The sequence below is a fragment of the Macrobrachium nipponense genome, chromosome 1 (genome assembly GCF_015104395.2).
Source record: "Macrobrachium nipponense isolate FS-2020 chromosome 1, ASM1510439v2, whole genome shotgun sequence".
Taxonomy (NCBI): domain Eukaryota; kingdom Metazoa; phylum Arthropoda; class Malacostraca; order Decapoda; family Palaemonidae; genus Macrobrachium; species Macrobrachium nipponense.
Window position 1 is genome coordinate 170892065 of NC_087200.1, and position 23115 is coordinate 170915179.

The following is a 23115-nucleotide window of genomic DNA, read 5'->3' on the forward strand; positions in this document are numbered from 1 at the left end:
GCATCCTTAGGACAATCTCAACGTGTACGCCTTCCCTTTGTTTTGCCTGATCCGTCATGTTTTGAATAGAGTAATGAGTTCTCAAAATCTTAGGATGACCTTGGTGGCACCTCTGTGGCCTCAAGCGGAGTGGTTCCCGGACCTTCTGTCTCCTCTTTCAGAGGTTCCAAAAGAAATTCCCCCATGGTGACAGCTCCTTTGTCAACTTCATGTGGAAAGGTTTCACATGTTGGTAGAGTCTCTTCATGGCTGGAGACTATCAGGTATCTCCTCTGAGTTAGAGGATTTTGTCAAAAGGCTGCGGTACAGATGTCCAGTTATCCCAGGAAATCTTCGTCGGCAGTTTGCTAGGGGAAATGGGCAGTCTACTGTGATTGGTGTCGCCAACAGGGTTACTCTCCACTCAGTGCTTCTGTTCAATGGATAGTGGATTTCCTGATCCTCCTGGAGGATGAGAAAGGTCTATTCCTAAAGCTGTTAGAGGCTACAGAGTGGCTTTGGGCTTAGTATTGCACCTGAAAGGCGTGGATATCACTTTTCCTTGGGAAGTCTCCTTGTTCAGGAGTTTCGAACAGTCCTGTTCTCCAGGTGGAACTCAAACCTCATGCATGGGATCTTTCTCTAGTCCTGAGAAGTCTCACTCAAGGTCCATTTGAGCTCTTACATCAGTCATCAGACAGGGATTTGACTCTTAAAGGCAGTTTTCCTGTTGGCTTTGGCTTAGGGAGAGTTGGGGATCTGCATGGCCTAAGTTATGATGTTAAACACACCAGGGGTTGGCGGTCTGTGGCTTCCAAATTTGTCCCTGCATTCATAGCTAAGACCCAGAATCCCTCTGTGCATGATGACAGATTTGGCTTAATTTCCATTCCTTCACTGAATGACTTTGTGGACAACAGTCCGCAAGAATTCTTCCTTTGCCCTATCAGTAAACTGCGATGCTATCTGAAAAGGACTCATCACCTAAGACTTTTTGTTAGCACAGGCTGGTCTAGAAGGGAGGTGTCCAAGAATACGATTTCATTCTGGTTACCTGAAATGATTAAACAGGCTTACTCCTCACTTGATGGTTCTGTCACCGAGTCTGTGCAGGCTAAAGCACATGACGTCAGAGATATAAGTTCTTCCCTGGCATTTAAGAAAAACTTGTTTGTGCATAGAATTTTGAGCGCTGGTTCTTGGCTATGTTAGTCCATTTTCACTTCCTTTTATCTAAAGGACGTTACCCACAGGTCTTTGGACACTTTTTCCTTGGGTCCGGTGGTGGCTGCCCAACATGCGTAATTCACTCAGTGCCCCTGGCGGGACAGTTTGGATCTTACCTAAGATGATTGTGTGGAAGAGAGAATAAGTGAGTTGGATGGCCGCTTCTCTCTCTCTCTCTCTCTCTCTCTCTCTCTCTCTCTCTCTCTCTCTCTCTCTCTCTCTCTCTCTCTCTCTCTCTCTCTCTTTTCTATGGGTGGGTCAAAGAATAGACACAACATATGCTTGAATTGGTCTGATACAGGTGAGTAAGGTGGTCATAGTGGTAGTGGGTTTTGTATTGTGACTATGCAATAAACAAATTTGCTATTCAGTAGCAAAGGCTCCTCTCTCCAGCAAGGGGAGTGAGGAATGGTGGTAATCCTCTATGGCTTACATGGTTTTGCTGCTTGAACAGGCAGTTTTTTCTGTGTTCCTGGAATGCAATGAATCTGGCCATATATCATTGTGTTTCAACCCAGACGGCTGAGTGTTTAGATATCCGATTATCTATCTTCTCACGGGCTTGGGCCCCCTTCTTTAGAACCGTTCTTCTAGGAAGGGTGGTCAGATGGGTTAACTCCCACCCATGTTAGGATGCTTGTACCTCCCACCAAGTATAAGTCTATACTATTGTTAAGACCAAAGGTTTGTTCTGTGTATGAATAAATTAAAAAGTTTTAAATCAGTTTGTATTTTTCATAGCCAACAAACCTGAGGTCTTAACATTTACTGCCCACCTCTAGCCGCCCCTCTCTTTTCCTAGGTTGGGGGAAAGACTAGCACATCACAAGGTTCTGTGCCTGGTTGTTGACCAGCTTCCACCTCGTATATGCATGAGTTGCCAGATGTCACAGATTCCTTGCTTTATGATCTTTTGATTGTTTTTAATTGGTTTCCAGCTGGCACAAGAAGATTATCCTATTGTTAAGACCTCATGTTTGTTAGCTATGAAAAATACTAATTGATTAGATATTTGTCATTTCATACACTGGTCTCCCAAGCTGTCTGTACTTTTACCGTGTTCCATTTTTCATAGCTGATTGAAGAACAGTCCTTTTGTGACCTGTGAGTGTAGAAAAAACAAGTTAAACTATTGTATAGTGGTGTAGTTGTGTGAATTTGTAGACCAATGGTATTACATTTATATAATTAAGTTATTTCTGGTGTATTGGATGCATGCTTAGCTCACTGGTGCATGGATTGAGGTTCGCTGACCAGGAGGGAATGAATCTATAGAAGAAAATCAAAGATAGTTGCACGATATTGAATAACTGCTTGGTTTTGGTTTTGGGATTTTTGTGTACTAATTTTTTTTTATTAACCAGGTACTGTATCCTTGTTTTGATTCAGCTGCTTTTCCTCCAGTGTAATTTTTACAGATTTCTGAAAGCAAGCTGCCATTGTCAATAAAATTTCGGTATTTTTGGAAGGCAAAAGTCTGTCTTTTAGTAATTATTTTATTTTTTAAAATCTCAGTTGATGACATTGAGTATTGAGACAAATTCATATGGATACATTTTATAAAAATTTAGTTTTGGGTACAGGACATGGAATTTTCTTTTTTAACAAGATAATAATTAAACTATTGAGTTTCCCAGTTGTACATTTTGCCTATGGTTTCTTTTGATATGTTGCATATGATAGTTTTGCACAAGATCACAGTTCAGGTACATGAAAATGGAATAACTTCTGTACTGAAAGTCTGTGTGAAAAGCAATACTTGTCACAGATTCCAATTTTTGTGTACTAGTAGTATGATGGTGGTTTATGTACATGTTTGTATAATGAACAAACAAGTGTTTTTATTTAGCATTATGCATTGGTTTGAAGTGGGCAACCTCCTTCCATTTTGTAAAAGATGATCCTTTTACCTAGAAGTGGGTGATCTCTCCTCAGTCAAATTATGTTGCATATCTGTCATCCTTTCATACAGTATCCAGCTTCAGTCCTTTTGAGTTTTCATGTGCATATCTACTCTATGCATCTCCATTGAGGTGTTTGTGTCTGTTCTTGCCTCCTTGGCTGTGCTTTGCTTCTCTTCATTTTTTCCTATCAGTGTGTGGTAAGAACAGCAGTGCTGTATGGTACGGAAACAGCAAGCATGAGAAAGACAGAGGAGAAGAGGACGGATGGGGCAGAATGAGAATGCTTAGGTGGATGTCTGGGGTGACAAGCAAGGATAGGATCAGAAATTACTACATAAGGGGTTTGACTAAGATGGTGGGAGTATCAAAGAAGGTGCAGGAGGGGAGGCTGAGATGGTATGGACACCTGTTGAGGAGGGATGAAGACCACGCTGGAGACATACTATGGGGATGGAGGTTCAAGGAAGAAGAAAAAGAGGGAGACCAAGAAAGAGATGGAAGGACTATGTGAGAGGAGACTTACATGAGAAGGGAATTGATGAGGCAGAAGCGCAAGATAGAAATAGATGGAAACAGCTCATCCGAAATGACAACCCCACATGAGAATGGGAACCAGCCGGGAAGAAGAGTGTTGCATTCCAGTTGCTTCCCTTCTAATCCCAATTAGTATTGTTATTTTTCCCATTCATAACAGGCTTCCCAAGATTTTAGAGCACATTTTCTTTTATGATATCTCAGAAGAAATGTTTCCTTTATGCCAGGGTTAAACATAACTATATTTGGATCTTGGATGGCTGCTAGTGCAAAGTGTAAATGGCTGGTTGGGTTTCTTGAAATAAGGTATCTGCTTGTGATCTCTCTCCAGTAATCACAGTACATATGCATTTTATCTGCTCCTGACTCTCAAGTTTGGGTAAAAATACCATAAACTCCTAACAAAGAGGAATACGTACTGTTCAACAGGAGTTCCTAAATATGATTTTATTACTGTGTAATGACTATCTATAATTGTTTATACAGCAGTACCTCGAGATACGAAATTAATCCGTCCCGAGGCGCCTTTCGTATCATGAGGTTTTCGTATCTTGGACCACATTTTACTTGTAAAATGGCTAATCCGTTCCAAGCCCTCCAAAAACACCCCAGTAAATTTCATAATAAAGGTAAATTGACCTATAAACAATGAAATACTACAACAATTTGGACCATTCAATACGTAACTTAATAATAAAAATGCAAAACCTGTAAATAAAGTGTATATTAGTGTACAAGAAATATTATTACTGTAACGTAAAATGTGGAAGCTTACCTTTCGAGTGAGGCTATCTCCGAAAGTGGCGGCAGAGGAGGAGGAGGACAAATGGCAGAAATGTACACTTAACTTTACGAAACATTAAAAAATGTCAGAAAAACAAACTAAACTTTACAAAACACATTAACAAAACTGTAACACTTAACTTTACAAAAAACCTAAAATAAAATTTATTTTGTCTTTTTTTTATTTTTACATTTCTTTTTACTTTTTTATACTTTACGTAATTTCAATTTCTTCACCACCGAATGGATGCCAGTCCGTTTACGGAATTTTTCGAACCACCCATGAGAAGCCTTGAATTCTGGGGCTGTTGATGTCCCCTCTCCGCCGTCGTCTTCGGCTTGGGCAATCAAATCACCGAAATAGCGCTGGCCTTCTGGCAGATTGCTGTCTCGGTTATTGTATCGCCATCGATTTCTTTGTCCTCGATCCGTACAAGAAGCAGCCTTTCCATTTCATTATGCACATGGCTCCTCTTGTTGGACAAAATAGTCACGCCCTTGGAAGGTGTAGCTGCTTTGATGGCTTCCTTCTGCTTAAGGATGGCGCCTATCGTCGACGGATTTCGGCCGTATTCCTTAGCGATCACACTCAACCGCAAGCCAGCCAGCTTCATACTTTTTTATTATCTCCATCTTTGTCTCCATAGAAAGCATTCTCTTCTTTCTGTGAACTTCAGCAACTTTCTTGGGACCCATGACTATATGTACAGTGGGGCCTCGTTATCCACGGGGGATAGGGCCCAGAACCCCCCGTGATAAGTAAATACCCGTGTTATCCTGATACCCCCCTCAAAAATTGCTTAAAACTGCCTACTTTAATAGTTAACCCACCCAAGACCACTATTCCAATGTTTATAACTGCCTACTTTAGTTCAAACACCAAATATGTTTTCAACTATCACCTAAAACTAAATTCAAGACAGTTTTAAAGTTATTGTACAAAATTAGCCTTAAAAAATAAATGTAGTTTATGTACTACTGTACATATGTAGCCTACTAGCCTAGGGATTACAGCTAGAAGCCAACATACGCATGGTGGGCCTCTTTTTTTTTACAAGGAAAGAGAGGATGAGTGGTAAGAGAACTATCAAAATTATGTAAATCATATGGGTACTCACCAACAATCTATGTTGATAAAAGATGGTGACGATTTTGCAGTGCAATCCAGTAATATAATAACGATAATGCTACCAACAGTATGCAGCGAAACATCTCTTCCCTTCGTCAGAACACGTTAATAGTATATTCCACGTAAAAACCTTCATCTGACCTTTAGGCGTCTTTCCCATAAGAGTAAAAGAATCAGGGCTTTTGGATGCCACATAATTAACTCGTTTATATGGGTACAATTTAAAGAACGCGCCGCACACCACATTTCATAACAATAACAAACAAACCTTGGACAAACGTGAGTAGGCCAGTGTTGCCAACTGGGAATGGCAATTTCTTGCTAGATTTTGTTCCATAAAAGGCTAAAAAAAAATCACATACCGGATATACTCGAATAACGTGCAATCTCCCATATCCTGCGACCCCCAAATTTTCACCAATAAACAGTGGTTTTGTGTTTTGTCATGTATCTCATGTATCATGCAAGTTCATAAGGTTGGTGGTTTAGCCTGCTAATGGCCGAGTCATTCAGATGTGTGCTGATGCTAGTCAAGTTACGGTAATTTTCTTATTAATCTCGAGAATTGAATAGAACATCTCAAGATTAAAAAAAATCCCAAGATAATAAAATAATTGTAAAAATAACACGCCTTGGAGTCCTTAATCATTCTCTCTCTCTCTCTCTCTCTCTCTCTCTCTCTCTCTCTCTCTCTCTCTCTCTCTCAGGAATAAATACGTACGTACTGTAATTTGAGTCTTTCACCAACGGGTATCAGTAAATGTGTAGACATTGTGTGCGTGTTTAAAAAAATGTGCAGTACACACACATTCCGATGTTTCGGTTTTTGGAATATTTCAGATTTCGGAAATGTGAGGTCAGATGCATAATCAAACAAACACCACTACTGCAGCAAAAACATTTTTTCCCTTTATGTTTTTCATTATTGTTATTTATTAATTACAGTTTATTTAAATAAATATTAATATAATACTGTTAAATGAATGTGAGATAATTAAGATCACCTATAATAAAATAGTGGGACAATTAATACCATATGTTCACTAATAGGTATTATTTTCAAAACAAACATTCCGTAAAACACAAAAAAATATATGTACATAACAATCAAAATATAATAATGTTTTGCAGTTCAACTTGTGAATTTTAACAATAAGTATGACTATATAATATATTTTCACCATATCGATCTTGAAGTTGAAGAGTCGTAAAATTCTGAGGATGGTCCGGGAAAAGGGAAAAGGATTTGTACTTTGTGATTACGTATCGCTACAACACCATGTGGTATTTTCATACCACTATATTGATGACGCATCGCTACGACACACTGGTGTTTTTCATACCACTATACGTTAAAGTTAAAAAACATGACATAGAATCGACTTTGCGACTTCGTTCACTTTGATATTTTTAACGATACAATAACTATCATTTGTACTACTAAAACCATCTTCACATAAGTAATTTTTCGTAAGATATGTGTTGTTGCAAAAGCTAGCTTATACATAAAAGGCTTTTATAATTTAAGTCATCTTAGATATACATATGCACCCAAACTCATTGTGGGGAAATTTACTACTGTTTCCTCGGATATTGAAATACTTTAGCATCATTCAAACACTTTAATAATATAATGCATAAATACTAGGCTATACATATTTACATCGTATACAAATACTACATACAGTTATATACACATACTTTTATATACAAAGTTAACAGTTATATACACATACTTTTATATACTGTACAAAGTTAATCATATGAGTAGTGATCAGACGACAGCTGTGCACTGGACTACGTACATACTACTTGGAAGATAAAACAAACAAAAATTTTGTTGTTGTTAGTCGCCGGGATAGATTAACATTTTTCCAGAGATTAAAGAGCTGAATTTTGTTTTGAAGGTATGTCAACCGCGTTATTATATTATTGTTTTCACGAAGGAATAATTATATAATGAAAATTATTGAGTAATTTTTGCCGTCAGCAGTCAGAAAATCACGAACATGGTAACGTTCAAACCTAGGGCCATCCATGGCATATGTCTATAAATAGAACAGAAGCAGAGGGCAGTCATTGGATAACAGATCTCCATGGCTAGCAACCAACCAATCAGGTGTTAGTTATACTACTCTGTAATTTCTTAGAATGAACGTTTACACACACGAAGCTAACGATGATGTATGTGTTTTGCATACAGTACGTAGTTTTAGTTTTTATTATTAGTGTAAGTATTTTACTGATTTCATGAAGAATAGAATGATTCCTTCTCATTACTTTGAATGCAAAATGGCTTGAAGATTCTTCCGCAAAAAGAAGAGAGAAAAAAAAATTTCCTTAGAAGATGATACCTATTTATTAACGCGGTTGACATACCTTCAAAACAAAATTCAGCTCTTTAATCTCTGGAAAAATGTTAATCTATCCCGGCGACTAACAACAACAAAATTTTTGTTTGTTTTATCTTCCAAGTAGTACGTACGTAGTCCAGTGCACAGCTGTCGTCTGATCACTACTCATATGATTAACTTTGTATTTAAAAGTATGTGTATATATATGTTAACTTTGTATATAAAAGTATGTGTACATAACTGTATGTAGTATTTGTATACGATGTAAATATGTATAGCCTAGTATTTATGCATTATATTATTAAAGTGTTTGAATGATGCTAAAGTATTTCAATATCCGAGGAAACAGTAGTAAATTTCCCCACAATGAGTTTGGGTACATATGTATATCTAAGATGACTTAAATTATAAAAGCCTTTTATGTATAAGCTAGTTTTTGCAACAACACATATCTTACGAAAAATTACTTATGTGAAGATGGTTTTAGTAGTACAAATGATAGTTATTGTATCGTTAAAAATATCAAAGTGAACGAAGTCGCAAAGTCGATTCTATGTCATGTTTTTCCTAAACGCGTTGACTTAAAGGAGAACGTTATTTTGGTTGTTTTATCACTGCCAGAAACCCATAACAATGCAGTGTATGTATGATAATTCTAAACTATTCACTACCAAAATAACGATGATATTTTGTATTGAAAATTAATGTTACATATATTCCAAACATTATTACTACGTAGCATGAATAGTACTATAAATATTTCGAAAGATAATCTTGCTGTGAACGCTACCATAATTTGATTTTCATATACGTACTTACATTTTGTCAGCTGGCTGGCCTCGCATAGATAAAATTGATTTCACTGATATGGAATTACTCCACGAATAGCCTTTTTATTATGAAGATATGACGACTTAAAGGAGTACGTTATTTTGGTTGTTTTATCACTGCCACAAACCCATAACAATGCAGTGTATGATAATTCTAAACTATTATTCACTACCAAAATAACGATGATATTTTGTATTGAAAATTAATGTTACGTATATTCCAAACAATATTACTACGTAGCATGAATAGTACTATAAAAATTTCGAAAGATAATCTTGCTGTGAACGCTACCATAATTTGATTTTCATATACGTACGTACATTTTGTCAGCTGGCTGGCCTCGCATAGATAAAATTGATTTCACTGATGTGGAATTACTCCACGAATAGCCTTTTTATTATGAAGATATGACGATAATATATAAGGTAAAAAATGCTTTTATGTATTTTGTTTACGCTTCGTCGCCAATAACAAACAGCAATACTTACGATAATCTATGACAAATAGCGTTTGTATGACTTCATTGTTCAGAGAAGTTCTATACGAATACTGCCAAAATAATAATGAAGTTCGAATTAATTTTAGCCTTAATGTTATTACTACTGTAATTACACTACCACTACTATTAAAATTTCTAAAAGTTTATCAAACAAAAAATGTCGCTTTGAACGCAACCGTATACATAAACCATTTTCATACGTAAAGGTATATGCTTACATTTTGTGGCTGGCCACTCCGACGATCAGTTGAGTGCAATGATGTGGAATTATTCTTTGAATAGGCTATTTATTATGAAGATATGACTATAATATATATGGTAAGAATGGTTTTATTACCTTTATTGTCAGTTAATATCATAATGTGAATGTTTGTGTATGTTGGTGGTTATCGCACTGCAACTACGCTTAGCCTACCAATGAACGTCGTACATAAACCTTGAATAGGCTATTTATTTCGAAGATAGGACAATAATATATTAGGTGAGAATGGTTTTATTACCTTTATTGTCAGTTAATATCATTATATGAGTCTTTAAATGAATGTTGGTAGTTATCGGACCACGGCCGAGGGTTAGCCTACCGAAAAACATCGCATACGCAACACAACAAACCCGTGATGCAGCGATTCATACCAGTGATGTAACATGAGAAACGGTCCAAGAAAAAACCTGTGATTAACTGGATCCGTGAATACTGATCCGTGAATAAGCGATGCCCCACTGTACTGTATGTAATTAAGTTACATATGTAGTACGTATACTAATTAGGTTCTCACAACACGATAAAGTAGCACAATGAAATCACTAACGAATTTACGATACTAAACGAAATCGTTGGACTGAACGAATGCCGCATGCGTACGATAAAGCTTCGGGTGAGAAGTGGCCGAGCGAAGGCACGCCACCACGTAAGATGCATGATGGGAGGGATGGTGTCCAATAGGAGAGAAGGATCTCATGGCTAGGCTAGCATCAGGAACCAATGGGAGAGCAGGAGGATGGTGGCGAGTCTACTAGAACTAAGATGGCGGAGCACGGCGCGAGTTTCAAAATTGTTATCGGGCGAATCTCGGACTTTCAGAAACCTTTCATATTTTGAAAACTTTTCGTATGTAGAGCAGTAAAAATTTTCGTGTCAGCTTTCATATCTCCAGTTTTTCGTAAGTTGAGCCTTTCGTATCTCGAGGTACCACTGTATATACTTTATTTCCCGCATTTTTTATATTTTATTGTTATTTGTTCAGATTAATTAACAATTCTTTTTATTAGAATTTTATTTGATCAGAATTTTAGTCTTATTTTTATCATAAATTGATTTTATTATTATTTTTAAATCAAATTTATATGTATACGTATATCTCTTAAAAAAATAAAATTATTTAAAATTTTGTTTAATGTATCATAAAAGTTGAAAGATCACACTTAGTATTCGGCGTCGGTGACCCTGGTAGTTGTGACGCCAGAAAACTCATAATCAGTCAACCAATCAATCAATCGGCAGACTGTTATTGGCAAGCCGGTTTTATGGCACGTGTCTAGCACCATAAAATCAGCAATTTATGGCACCATAACTGGCCAAGTTCCGTTTATCGGCACCAGAAGGTGCCATAAGGGTGCTTATGGTGCCGATAACCAGTTATCAACACCATAAGTGCCATTATGGTGCTATAAATCGCCGAGTTTTGGTTACTGGCGGTTTTCGCCTATTGGCACACCCCCAGGAACAGAACCGCTGCTGATAACCAGGGACTGCCAGTAAATACTTATTTCTAGAATTAAAACACTAAATATGACCCTAATAATGCTCTCCAAGTGTTAACATGATTTTTAAATGAAATTAAAATTACTGTGATTTCATATAAAATTTAGCTTAATATGTTACCTGACCTAATTTTAGAAGTTTTCTTAACATTATTCTGTCTCTTTGTCTTTGTTCTGAAATTACTTTCCATGAACAAACTGCTTTTTATTTGGACTAATATAACTTAGTTATGTGTCTGTTTTAGAACGTTGCATTTACAGTTGTAGACAGACAGTAAAGACAAAATTAGATCAGTTTAGAATTATCTATTGCTAACACACACACACACACACAGAGAGAGAGAGAGAGAGAGAGAGAGAGAGAGAGAGAGAGAGAGAAAGCCACTGACCTGCTTATGGCAACAATCTCATCTGTCACATTAAATTAACCTATTTTACAGTTAGTTCTGGCTTTGAGCTTTTCTTGAGTTAACAACAAAAGACATAGAAAGATATTTTCATACGAATTTTGTAATTACAGTTATGTATACTATTATTATTATTTATTATTATTATTTTTATTATTATTATTATTATTATTATTAGTCGTAATAATATTTTAAAATATTAATAAACAAGCCTGTATAAACAAACCTGTACCATAAAAATTCTCTCATCTGAGAGATAGAGAGAGAGAGACCACTGACCTGCTAATGGCAACAATCTCACCTGTCACATTAATTGACATATTTGACAGTTAGTTGTGTGGCTTTGAGCTTTTCTTAAGTTAAAAACAAAAGACAAAGGAAGATATTTTCATACGAATTTTGTAATTACAGTTATGTATACTATTATTATTATTTTTATTTATTATTATTATTATTATTATTATTATTATTATTAGGATTATTAATTATTATTATTATGTATTTAATATTATTATTATTATTATTATTATTATTATTATTATTCGTATATTAAGAAAATATTAATCAAACGAACATGTACCAGAAAAATTCTCTCATCAACACTCTGGCTTCCATCGAGTTAAAGATGAAGGAAAGGATATTTTTATTCTTTAAAATACCATCGCATACAAATTTTGTAATTACTGTTATATTATTATTATTATTATTATTATTATTATTATTATTATTATTATTTGAACATATTAATAAACATATACATGTACCATAAAAATTCTCTCACCTTATTAAAAGAGAGAGAGAATTATTATTATTATTATTTAATGTCATATTTAATTTACACATAAAAGCTGGAAAACCTGTAAATTACAATAAAAATGAAACAAACAGTTTTGTGAGGTTCTCAAGGATTAGTAAATGTTCTTGTGTCTGTGAAAAACTCGTGTATGAAACATTTGCACTATTTTGAATTCGCGCAACTCGAATTGTGTAAGATTGACGTGTTACTCTACTTACTGTTAATGCCTTGCCTTCCTGCCAACTGTTTTTGGTTGGAGCAATTCAAAGTCATTATTCATACTGAATGGGAGATTGAGGGGGAGGGGACGATTTTGAATTGCTTGAGAGAGTATCTCTCTTCGACTACGGTAGCAGGATCATCCTTTTGCTAATTATGGTGTATGTTGCCCACTTTGTGCCTTATTGGAATGCTGTGTAAGGTGCTGATTTTTAATTTAAAAAATTTTTAAATGTGTATTTTTAAGTCTTGTTTAAGTTTCTTAAAAATGTTGTAGTGCTGAAACATTATCGAAGCTGTTTCGTTAACCTATTAACAGCCTGTCCAGTGAGACAAATCAGAAATTATTTCTGATTTGAATCTTTATTGCCTGTAAATTTTACCCATTAATAATAATGTGTTCGAGGTTTTATACTGTAGTACTGATAAATTGAGTGGAATTTTGGAAACTTGTAGCAGACTGTCAGATTTTCTTCTCTTCATAATTCCTTTTCTATCAGAATTTAAGTATTTTTTTAAGCAGCTTTTCATCTCCCATTAATAGGGAATTGTCATATTAATCCTCTTCCTACCAAATGGCATTTTTCTTTTTTATTGGGAAATTTTTGTTGTCTAGAGGAAAACAGTTTTATTTGACAATTTGATGAAATTTTGACCAAGAATTTTATGCACAAAAGTTTAAATATTACTGAAGTAGCAATGAAGTTTATGCTTGTCATTTGGCAGATGGAGGGTTACTGTGATTCTCAGTTTTGTAGAGTAATGATTTTTTCTTTCCAGCATCCCGCTAGTAATGGTTGTGTACGGAGCAGCAATGGGGATAAGGGGGAAATGGTTGTAGAAAATGATTGGGTCAGCCTGGAGATGAATGATTATGAGGTGAGGCCTTTTGCTTTCATGTGGTTCTCTTACCATTTTATGAATGGATCTTTGGCCTTAGCTTGAATGCCATGCACTTGCATGTTTATGCAGGAGATCCAGCCATATGTCTTGCTGTGCCTCATAGCTAAATCTGATAAAAAAATGCTTTTCCTTTCATCCTGCTTTGATGTTATGCTATACTAGTTCATTCCCATTCTTCTGAAGTCATATTTTTACTTGTTTTACTTATGTTCTAGTAAGATTTCTTAATACCATACCATGATGCGTAACAGAGGAGAGAGGTCCGTCAGAAAAAATAGTCATAAATTTTCATGTTAAACAAATACAGTGCACCACATCATACACACTGTAGGATCCTTGATAGTTTGAAAAGCCAAATCAGTTATTTAATCATGGCTTCTGTGTGAAATGCAGGTCATTGTACTTTTTTAGAAAAGGAATTCAGCCTTGAACTGTGAACTGTCGTGCTGCATATTGTGCCCATTCCTTATTGGAGCTTTACTGTGGGTTCCATGGTACGTATCTTTTTAATGTAAAAGCAGTGGGATCGATATTGTAGAGCATTCTTGATAGAAACAAACAAAATATAGAAAGGAAAGTGTGCAATGTATCTTGGAAAAGTGCTTGACCCTCTGTAAAAAATTGGAAGATTGTTAGCCAGGGACAAAAAGGAGCATGAAGAGAATTGTAAAGCTTGGCAGTAATTGGAATGATATGGAACAATCCTTGTATTTTGAACTAGATAATATATGGCACTGTTTACAGTTCTATATGTTTTACATTAGTTTCTTTGGTACTTTGTATAGTCTGACATTTCTTCATACTAAATTATTCAGAAGTGTTTGTATGAAGTCGATATAGGGAGTCCCCGGCTTATGACGGGGGTTCCGTTCTTGAGACACGTCATAAGCCTAAAATCTTTGTAAGCCGAAAAATCATCAAAAATCCTATGAAAACTATACTTTTAATGCTTTGGGTGCATTAAAAACTATGTAAACTGCATTATTATTGCATTTGTCATAAAAAATATTGATTTTTTTGCATTTTTGGAGTCATATTTCTTCCGCCAGATGGGCGTTGTAGGCACTGTAACCCTGGAACATGCGTCGTAAACCTGGAAATAATTTCTGATGAATGTAATTGAAAAGCGTTGTAACCTCGGAACGTCGTAAGCCGAACCCGTCGTAAGCTGGGAACTGCCTTTATTTTGTTTATTCTATCCATCACATCTTGAAAAGTCCCACTTATGAATTTAAATCACTAGTTCCAGTGTTCTTAGACAAGAGTGCTGCAATGTTGTTTAGTCTTTTCTTGACTAATAAGTTAAGAACGTTAGTGTTTTGGAGGTAAGTTTTCTAAATGGCATTATACCCATCATAGTTACATGAAAGGTCCAGTCTAGGTTTACTGTTAAAGTACAGGTGCTCTTTTACCCACCATAGGGTTGTATTCTGAGAAAGCAATCGTTAGCAGAAAAATCTTAAATCTAAAATGAAGGCCAAACCTATCGCATATTCCAACCTAGTTTAATACATTGCTTATTTTTGTAAGAAGGATATCATGCATAATTTCTGAATACTGCAAAAAATTTTGGATCACCATAGGTTAGATGATCTTACTTCAAATGTGGTCAGACCGACTTACCATAAGTTACTCAAATACAGAATATCTTATTTTTTACCGAAAAAATTTAAATTATAAGATATAGTAGAAACAAGTATTCATCATCTTTCTCTGATACCCATTGTAAGGGTCATTCTAACATCACCTTGCAGGAAATTGTACAAGTGACTAGTCGAACTTATTTTCATTAGTGTCAGGTAGACTGCTGTTTCATTTATAAAATAAAATGTGTATTACTGATGTCCCTTGAATGATAATTTGAATATACAGTTTTTCTTATAAATTCATAAAAGATTTAGTTGTCAAATTAAAACCAAAATATTTAACTAGTGGTTTTATAAGCAGAAATATCTCTTATGGTATAGAACATTGTATGCTGCCAGGCAGGCAGTGGTGTTGACACCTTCCCCAGCCCTTTTTTCTGGAGAGTAAATAATAAATAATAACCAGTTATAGGCTGTGTCTTGTGTGAATTTTTGGGACACGTTTGGTTGCATTGCACACGCAGTACAAAATCACTTTGTGTATGATCATGGCTTTTCCAAAATACTGTGAATAAAGGCTAAGCTATAATACATATCAAAACATTAAACTACAATTCACACATCAGCCTAACTATTAACCCTCTTACACTGATTGGACGTATTAAAAGTTGAGATAAAATGTCTCCCGGGTGTCGATTGGATGTATTATACGTCGACATAAAAATTTTTTTTTTAATTTGCGGAAAAATACTTATAGGCCTACCAGCCGAAAACTTTTGAATCACGCGCCTTGGGGGATGCTGGGAGTTCACGGATCAAGCTGTTGTTTTGTTTAGAAGCGTGACCCTAGTGCTCATGCGCGAAATGCCTCCTTTTCGCATCAGCCAGCATCAGCGACGCGTCGTCCGAGAGCGATCTTTTGCCGCAATCGTGTTTTTCCGAACTTGTGCGAGACTTTTGAGTATTTGTGTTGCTACAGGACGTTCATAGAGATGTCTCAACGACGTATGGAATGCGAAAAGCGCGTTTTACCCGTCGGAAGGGATCGTGTGAGGCGTATTCTGGACTTGGATGCTGGTTAAGGACCAAGCACCCAAGATGACCTGGTACCTCAACGCCGTTCTATGCGGCCACGTGTGGATGAAATGGGTTTAGGATCACAACGTGTGTCTCATATGCCTTTAGTAATCCCTAGGAAGCATCGGGGCGTCCTTAGGGGCATACGTAGGAATTTGGGAGGCCTCCAACCGAGGGACATAGACGAGTACTTATTGGAGCTCGATCGGGAATATGTCGCAAGTCCTCATTTTGATGGCGGTTGGTCATCCAGTGATGAGGACATCACTCCCGATGTCCGTTCGAGGCTCACATCCCGAAAGTGAGCTCGAATTTAGTGGTTTTAGTGCATATGAGGCGGCATCTGAGGAGGGGGAGGATGAGGATATGAGGTCTAGTTTTATCGCGGATGACGATACAGAAAGCGAAAGCCTAAGTGAGAGAGATGGCCAGTGGGGGTGTTTCGTGTGCGAAATCGTGCCCGCGCTCGTGCCCATGCGTAGAAGGTTGGATCGTCGCGCCAGCCAAGGTGAAGGTCGGTCGTCCGAGATCGACGAGGGGTGGACGGAGGACCCCACCCCACCTAACATGCACCCATTCACAGCAAACCCTGGGCTCACCGTACCTGTTCCTCTCACTGCTCTGGGGTTCATCCAGCTGTTCCTTACGCAGGAATTGCTGGAGTACCTGGTAGCAGAGACGGCGGACTACGCTCGGTACTGCCGTGATGAACTGCGCACGACATTATCGTATCGCTGGCGGGGCTGCAACCTCATTGACATGGCGCATTTTGTGGGGCGCCACATTTTCTTTGGATTGATGCCTGCTGCCGACGTCAGGCAATATTGGAGGCGTAATTTTTTTTTAGGTACGCCCAATGTGCCTGGTATTATGCCCCGTGATACTTTCCTGGCGTTGGACAGATATTTCAACGCCTTCAACCGAAGGGCCATAACCGAAGGCCATACCCCAGAATAACTCCGATCGCCTCATCTTAGTGCACCCAATCTTAGTGCGCCCAGAGTTGGAATACATTCGTGAACGTTGTAAAAATTTTGTGGTTCCTGCAAAGAACCTTTCTTTGGATGAGGGGATGATGCCTTACAAAGGACGTCTTAGCTTAAAAGTGTATAACCCCAAGAAGCCGAAGAAATGTGGAGTGAAATTTTTTTTTATTACCGAGTCCAACACTGGATACGTCATGGACTTCTTAGTGTAATTCAGGGTCCTCTCCACGATGCGTGAAACTGTGTTCAGGCTTGTGGATCGTTTCCGTAACCAGGGATACCACCTGTTTATGAATAATTATTATAACTCGGTATCCCTGGCCCAGGAACTGTATGAAGCAGGTGTTCACGTCAGTGGTACCCTTTGGTTGGTGCGTGGGGCCCCAAATGTCCTCAAGAGGTTCGCTAGCCATCCGCAACATGTGGCAAGAGGAGAGACAGTGGCGGCGGAAGGGAGCTGTCTTCGTCATTGTTGGAAGGGTGTCCGACTCGTCCCCATGATTACGACGAGCCATGAACCCGTCCAAGAGGAGGTCGTACAGCGGAAGAAGACACGTCGATAGGGCCGAGTTGAGTATGAGGAGTTTCGGGCAAGACTGCCCTACCGTCATTGGGCACTACAATAGGCACATGGGAGGAGTTGATCTCTTTGGTCAACTCATCCAGTATTATCCCTTCGCCAGGAGAACCAGAAGGTGGACCCAGAAGCTGCTCAAGTTCATTCTTCAGTTGGCCCTCCAAAATGCCTACATACTCTACTGTGGGTACTACGGTCCCGGTCTACGGAGGATGACCCACTTGCAGTTCCTCGAGGCTGCCGGGGATGCCCTCATCCACTTTAATCCCGATGAGTGGCCTTCCATGTCTGCCCCCCCTGCCCCGAGCTGCAGATCTGCCCCTAGAGGAAAGGGCAGACCTTAGGAGAGCCAACTTCGGTCATCCTGCTCCTGCCGCTGCTGCCGACGCCCCTGCTGCTGGCCCCGCCCGCACCGGTTCTCATCGGGAAGTGGACCCTGTGGGTCGGCTGCAGCCAGGGGATCACACACTGGAGCTCCTACAAGGGTGCAGGCAGAAACGGTGCCGGGTGTGCCTTATGAATGGCAGAAGGAGAGACACCCGGTTCTTCTGTCGCACCTGCAAAATAGCTCTATGCAGGTTCGGGGAGTGTGACCGCAAATACCACACTGCGGTCTTTTATTTGAGTGCGCCTCAGCGACAGACAGCGGAGGGCGCACAGGACCGCGCGTCCCTTCGGCAGTAAGAGCACATGTCTTCCTCCTCCACCTGTACCTCGTCATGTCGAGAGGAAAAAAATGCAAGACTTCAGTGGAGGAGGGAGAAGACAAGAATATATTGTTACGTATATAGCTGGCCTTGAGAGAGGCTAGATACGTAAACGGAAGTAATTTAGGGATTTCAAGAGGGAATTGCTTTAACTTACCGTAAACTGATAGTTATTATTAATTTCTTTAGAGGGAAGGTCGCCAGAAAACTCAGCTCGTTACTTTACACCTATTTATTTACAAAAAGGCCCGTGCTGGCCTGGAGGAAAGGTAAATGATGGCTCCAACTTATGTCATTCAAGCTGATTTTCATACACTTGGGGTAAGGCACACTTGCGGGCAGAGAGACGGCACGTGACTCATGGAATCTGGAAAAGAATCCCAGATTAAACGACATAAAAGAAAAGATGACTTCTTGCTTTGATTAATTAATTCTCTAATACTGGGGAGAAGGAACTTTTAAGGTTTCACTGAAGTATGCAATGACTCCATTGGTCTGGGACGATCACACACGGGGAAGCATGCGGCCATGAGGCAGTGAGAGGGAACAAAGGGATGAATTCCTTTTGTTGCTGGAAATTGAATTGGGAGAATGAGGATCAAAATGATAATAGGTTGGGAGAGACTGGCAATATGCTGTTCCACAAGACGTACCTGGATGTCGTATTCAGTGTGGGCCTTTGTAGAAAATGTGGCTCTTTGTAGAAAAGTATGGGGCCCCCTTTGTCTGAGGCGTGGGTCATCGGCGCGCCACTCACACCCTGGGTAGGCCTAACAGGAAGGCAGGTAATTTGACCTCTGTCCGAGATCACGTCTCGCAGCCGACTGAGGCAGAATTCAGGTGGGTTGCTTGGGGGTTGGAAGTCAGCTTAACCCCCCACGATCAAGGCAAATCCTGGAAAACAAGCATACAGCCAGCAGAGGGGTCACAGGAAAGAGAGCTTAAGGTATAGGTCTAAGAAGTACCAATCTGCCTACACCCTTCCCTTTTGAGATACGTCCCTACAGCTGATAAAAGACTCTTTTCCCCCCAACTGGGGAATCCCCTATCTCTGGCTGGCGGGTTTTGGTTCCCGCGTTTCCTAAAAATCAGCTGATATTCTAAAGAAATGGCTGCCGTTTTCCAAATCAAATTATTTTATTGATATTTGGGTAGACGAACGATCTATACACGTCACAGCTCCCCCTGTTAAGAAGGCATTCACTCCCTTTCGGGCGTGAAGGTCTTGGCTTAAATAGATTGATCGTCTCGACTACCCAGTTCCCCTACTCTAACTTAGTCTGTAGAGCGGCGATACAGCTAACTACAGTGGCCTACCTAACTTATAGGCAGAGATGCTAAGTGTACTAACTTAATGGAGTAATGTAGTCTAGCCTAAGTAATAACTACGGGTTGTCTTGTGACGACCGTCTACTCTACCCCTAGATAAGGTCACTTGAAAATTCTACTTGCTACTAACCTAATGCCCTGGTACTAAATCATTAGCCTAACCTACTCAATACAGTTAAATGAAGACGCAATCATTCCAGAGTGTGGTACGCACAGCAGTAGTTCAGCGACGGAATTGTTAAAATACACAATGAGAGGTAATGATGCGTGGGGATGATGAGTGGTTAGTTGACCAGGAGGGAAATGCAATGAGGTAATTATATTTAAGTGAGGGTTAGTATTACAATGGCTAGGGGTTAGAGGGTTAGTGCTACTGGCAGAGATCAGGCTGGCTACCTTCTCTGGGTAGGTGCCAGGATCATTCTGCAAATGAATGCGACACTGTACCTCGGGCACAGGTGTCAAGGAGAGCATGTGGCTCTTTTGTTAATATGTTAATGATTGGTTACGTCCCTTCTTCTTCTTCTTCTTATTCCTCCAGGACCTGGCTATACCAGTCCTAGGAGTAGACAGAGGCACAGACTCTGGGGAAAGGCCAGAAACGCCGGCGGGAGCAGAGGCAGTGGTAGCCGGAGGGATTTCAGGAGAACACCCTACTTCGGTATCTGCAGCAACCGTCGTAAGGGGAAAACTCCAGGCTGACTCCTGGTCGGGCAGTTCCTGGTTTTCCAGAGGAGGTATGAAGGTTAGGTCTGCCGGAGGTTCATCCTCGGGGGACAGTGGTGAGGGTGAAGAGGAATTATGGGCTGGAGATTGGCCATGGGCTGCGGTAAGCTCCATGCCTGTTGGAGGATCTCCTGTAGGAGGATCCTTGGTTAGGTTAGGCGCCGGCACTAGCTCGGGGCCAGGCGCAGAAGTCAAGTTCTGTGGTGGCTCTACGTCCAGGCTGGATGGAGCTTGGCACTGCTCAGTGCTGCCAAGTGGCACTGGCAGAGAGTTGAGGTTGACTGGACCTGTGGCGGGTACTGGAGGTGCAATACCTCTCAGCGTGCCCTTGGAAATGGGAGACAGAGGCTCCTGTCTCTTGTTGAAGGCTAAGCCTTGTGGAAAATGGACAGTGTCCGCTGCTGGTAGTCGGCTAGGACACCTAGGCCAATTTGTAGAGTGCCCTATTACGTTGCAGGTTTTGCAACGGAACTGTGAATGGTCAATCTCCCTCCTTGGTAAAGGGGGAGATTGTTGGTGGACGTACTTCCTGGAGGAAGTAGAATTTCGATGACTCCTTGCCTTGGAGTGATTTGTTGTGGGGTTAGGACCCCTAGGCTTCTTGAACGGTGAGGGAGACTTCATGTCATGCCCTAGGAGGAGGTCGTAACCTCCTGGAATGTAGCTTGCAACTGCAAGGGTACAAACTCTGGAGAAGTGAGGTCTGGTGACCCTCAATTGGACGGTCGGAAGGATCAGTTTAATATGATTGATACCTTCAATAGTGATAAAATAACGTCTATCGACGTTTGCCCCTTGGGGGATTCGATCTTCCCGTATTAGGGAGATTTGAGCGCCAGAGTCGTCGTAGGCTCTGACGTGGCTTGGCGGATAATGGCTTTGGAGGGGTGCGACTGTTATAGGGCCCTTAGCTGGGGGTCCTAGTGAAGAAGGATTGGTGACGGCCATTGCGATGGCCGGAATATTGTGGTTCGCGCACCCTCCGTAGTTGGCAGACATGTGACCCTTGCGGCCACAGTCTCGGCAGAACGTGTTCCAGAACCTCTTCCGTGGCACTGGATGGTAAGGCCAAGATGGCCCCACAGGTTGCGAATCTGTGGAGTCACCAAGGCTGGCAGTGTGCTCTGGCACAGGTGAAGAGTCCTCTCTGGCAGTGATTTGAGGTAGGGAGGTTAAGGAATCCTCCGTTGATTCACCCTCGGAAACAAGTCCGGGGTTAACTGGTGGGCTTACCTTTTCCAAAGTGGAGGAGGTAGGCGGTAAAATGGTAAGAGGCTGAGATGATGCGGAAGAAACTTCAGGCTCTGACACTGGGTCAGGGCCAGGTTCACAAATAGAAAGGATGTCTGGGACATCGGAGGCACTAGCCTCTGAATCTAAAACTGATGATTGATTATGAGGCATGCTGCAGGGATCCGGTGCATCTGGTAGTGGGAGCTGCGTCCAGTGGAGATACGGCTTAAGTAAATCTCGGCCCAATATCACCTGATAAACATCATGAAATTGGTCAACTACGCCCAGGCGGCACAATGTGGTTTCCCTGGTCTCCTGGTCCAGAAAGGGCATTTCTACATTCAGAAGGACCGAAGGAACAGAATAGAGGTTACCGTCAATCCAATCAAACTGAATTTCTTCGTTCGTCTGGATTTTGGCACCCCTAGGCAATGCCTTTCTGGAAATAAGGGAGACCTGGGCTTCGGTGTCGGCCATGACTTGTACCCACTGATAGGCCGTAGGAGACTGTTCATCAGGCAGGGCTACATGGTAGCCTTGGAGAAGTTCACCCTGGAAGCTCTCCTCCCAAGGTAGAGACCGACTTGGGCACTGGTCGGAATCCGCAGCATGCCCACGCACACAACAAGTGGTGCAGAACCTCCGCAACCACCTCTTACCGGGAGTCCAGCTCATGGTCTGGGGCTTAGAAACTAGCAGAGAGATTGCGTCATCTATGAGAGCTAGCTCATGCTTTCTCTCTTCTTCTCTTTCCTTTCTCTCTGCTTCTCTTTCTTCTCTCTCTGCTTCTCTGGCTTTCTCCTCTGCTTCTCTTTCTTCCTTTTCTTGCAGGCGCGCAGCAGCCTGCTGCGCCTTTATCCACTGGTCAAGTGCTGGTCCAGTGTAACCGGCCTCCTTGCCCAGAGTTATGAGGGCTCCGAGCTTCTCTAGCTCTCTGGCAAAGAAGTCGCGGGAAGCAGGGGAAGACATTTCCCTTAGGCTGCAGTAGAGGCTCGGAGGAAAATGAAAATAATGGCCAGGAAAGGGTACTGGATGGAATGGGAGTGCCTACTGTGGAAAGTGGTACTCACTTGGAAATGGGTTCTGCGATAATGGTAAGGGAAAGTCTGAAACGACTGGGTGCTCGGTGGCACTTTGTGAATGGCACCTTCTGATGAGGTGAAAAAATCGAATGCAGTGTGCGGCGTACGTCACACTTACAGGCGTTCCCAACTTGGGAGACGTTGGAATGGGCTACCTGTAGGTCCAATACAGGTGCACGGCACTTATGAGGAGGCGTTCCTTGGTTCAGTGATCCAAAATGGTGGATACTTTAATGAATTGGACGTTCCGTAAGGACGGACACGCAGGTTTGACAGCACTTAGGGCTGGTATTGCGGCGCTTCGGGAGGCGTTCCCTTTGATGAGTGTTCCGAAGGATCACTGACCCTTGTACACGGACACACTAGTTATTTGGGCGTTCCGTAAGGACGGGTACGCAGGTTTACTTGGGCGTTCCGTAAGGACGGATACGCAGGTTTGTCAGCACTTAGGGCTGGTATTGCGGCACTTTGGGGAGGCGTTCCCTT

General features: G+C 40.6%; 1 protein-coding gene across 7 annotated transcripts in view; it reads left to right on the forward strand.

Moving 5' to 3' along the window:
- Positions 1 to 23115, forward strand: part of LOC135219822 (baculoviral IAP repeat-containing protein 6-like) — a gene marked incomplete at its 3' end in the record, with an annotated part of 560877 nt that overhangs the window by 483442 nt on the left and 54320 nt on the right. For 6 of the 7 annotated variants that reach the window (XM_064256914.1, XM_064256921.1, XM_064256916.1 and 3 more), the window contains 1 exon segment: positions 13204 to 13302. In XM_064256914.1, the coding sequence (XP_064112984.1) occupies positions 13204 to 13302 (99 nt within the window). 7 annotated transcript variants of the gene reach the window in all.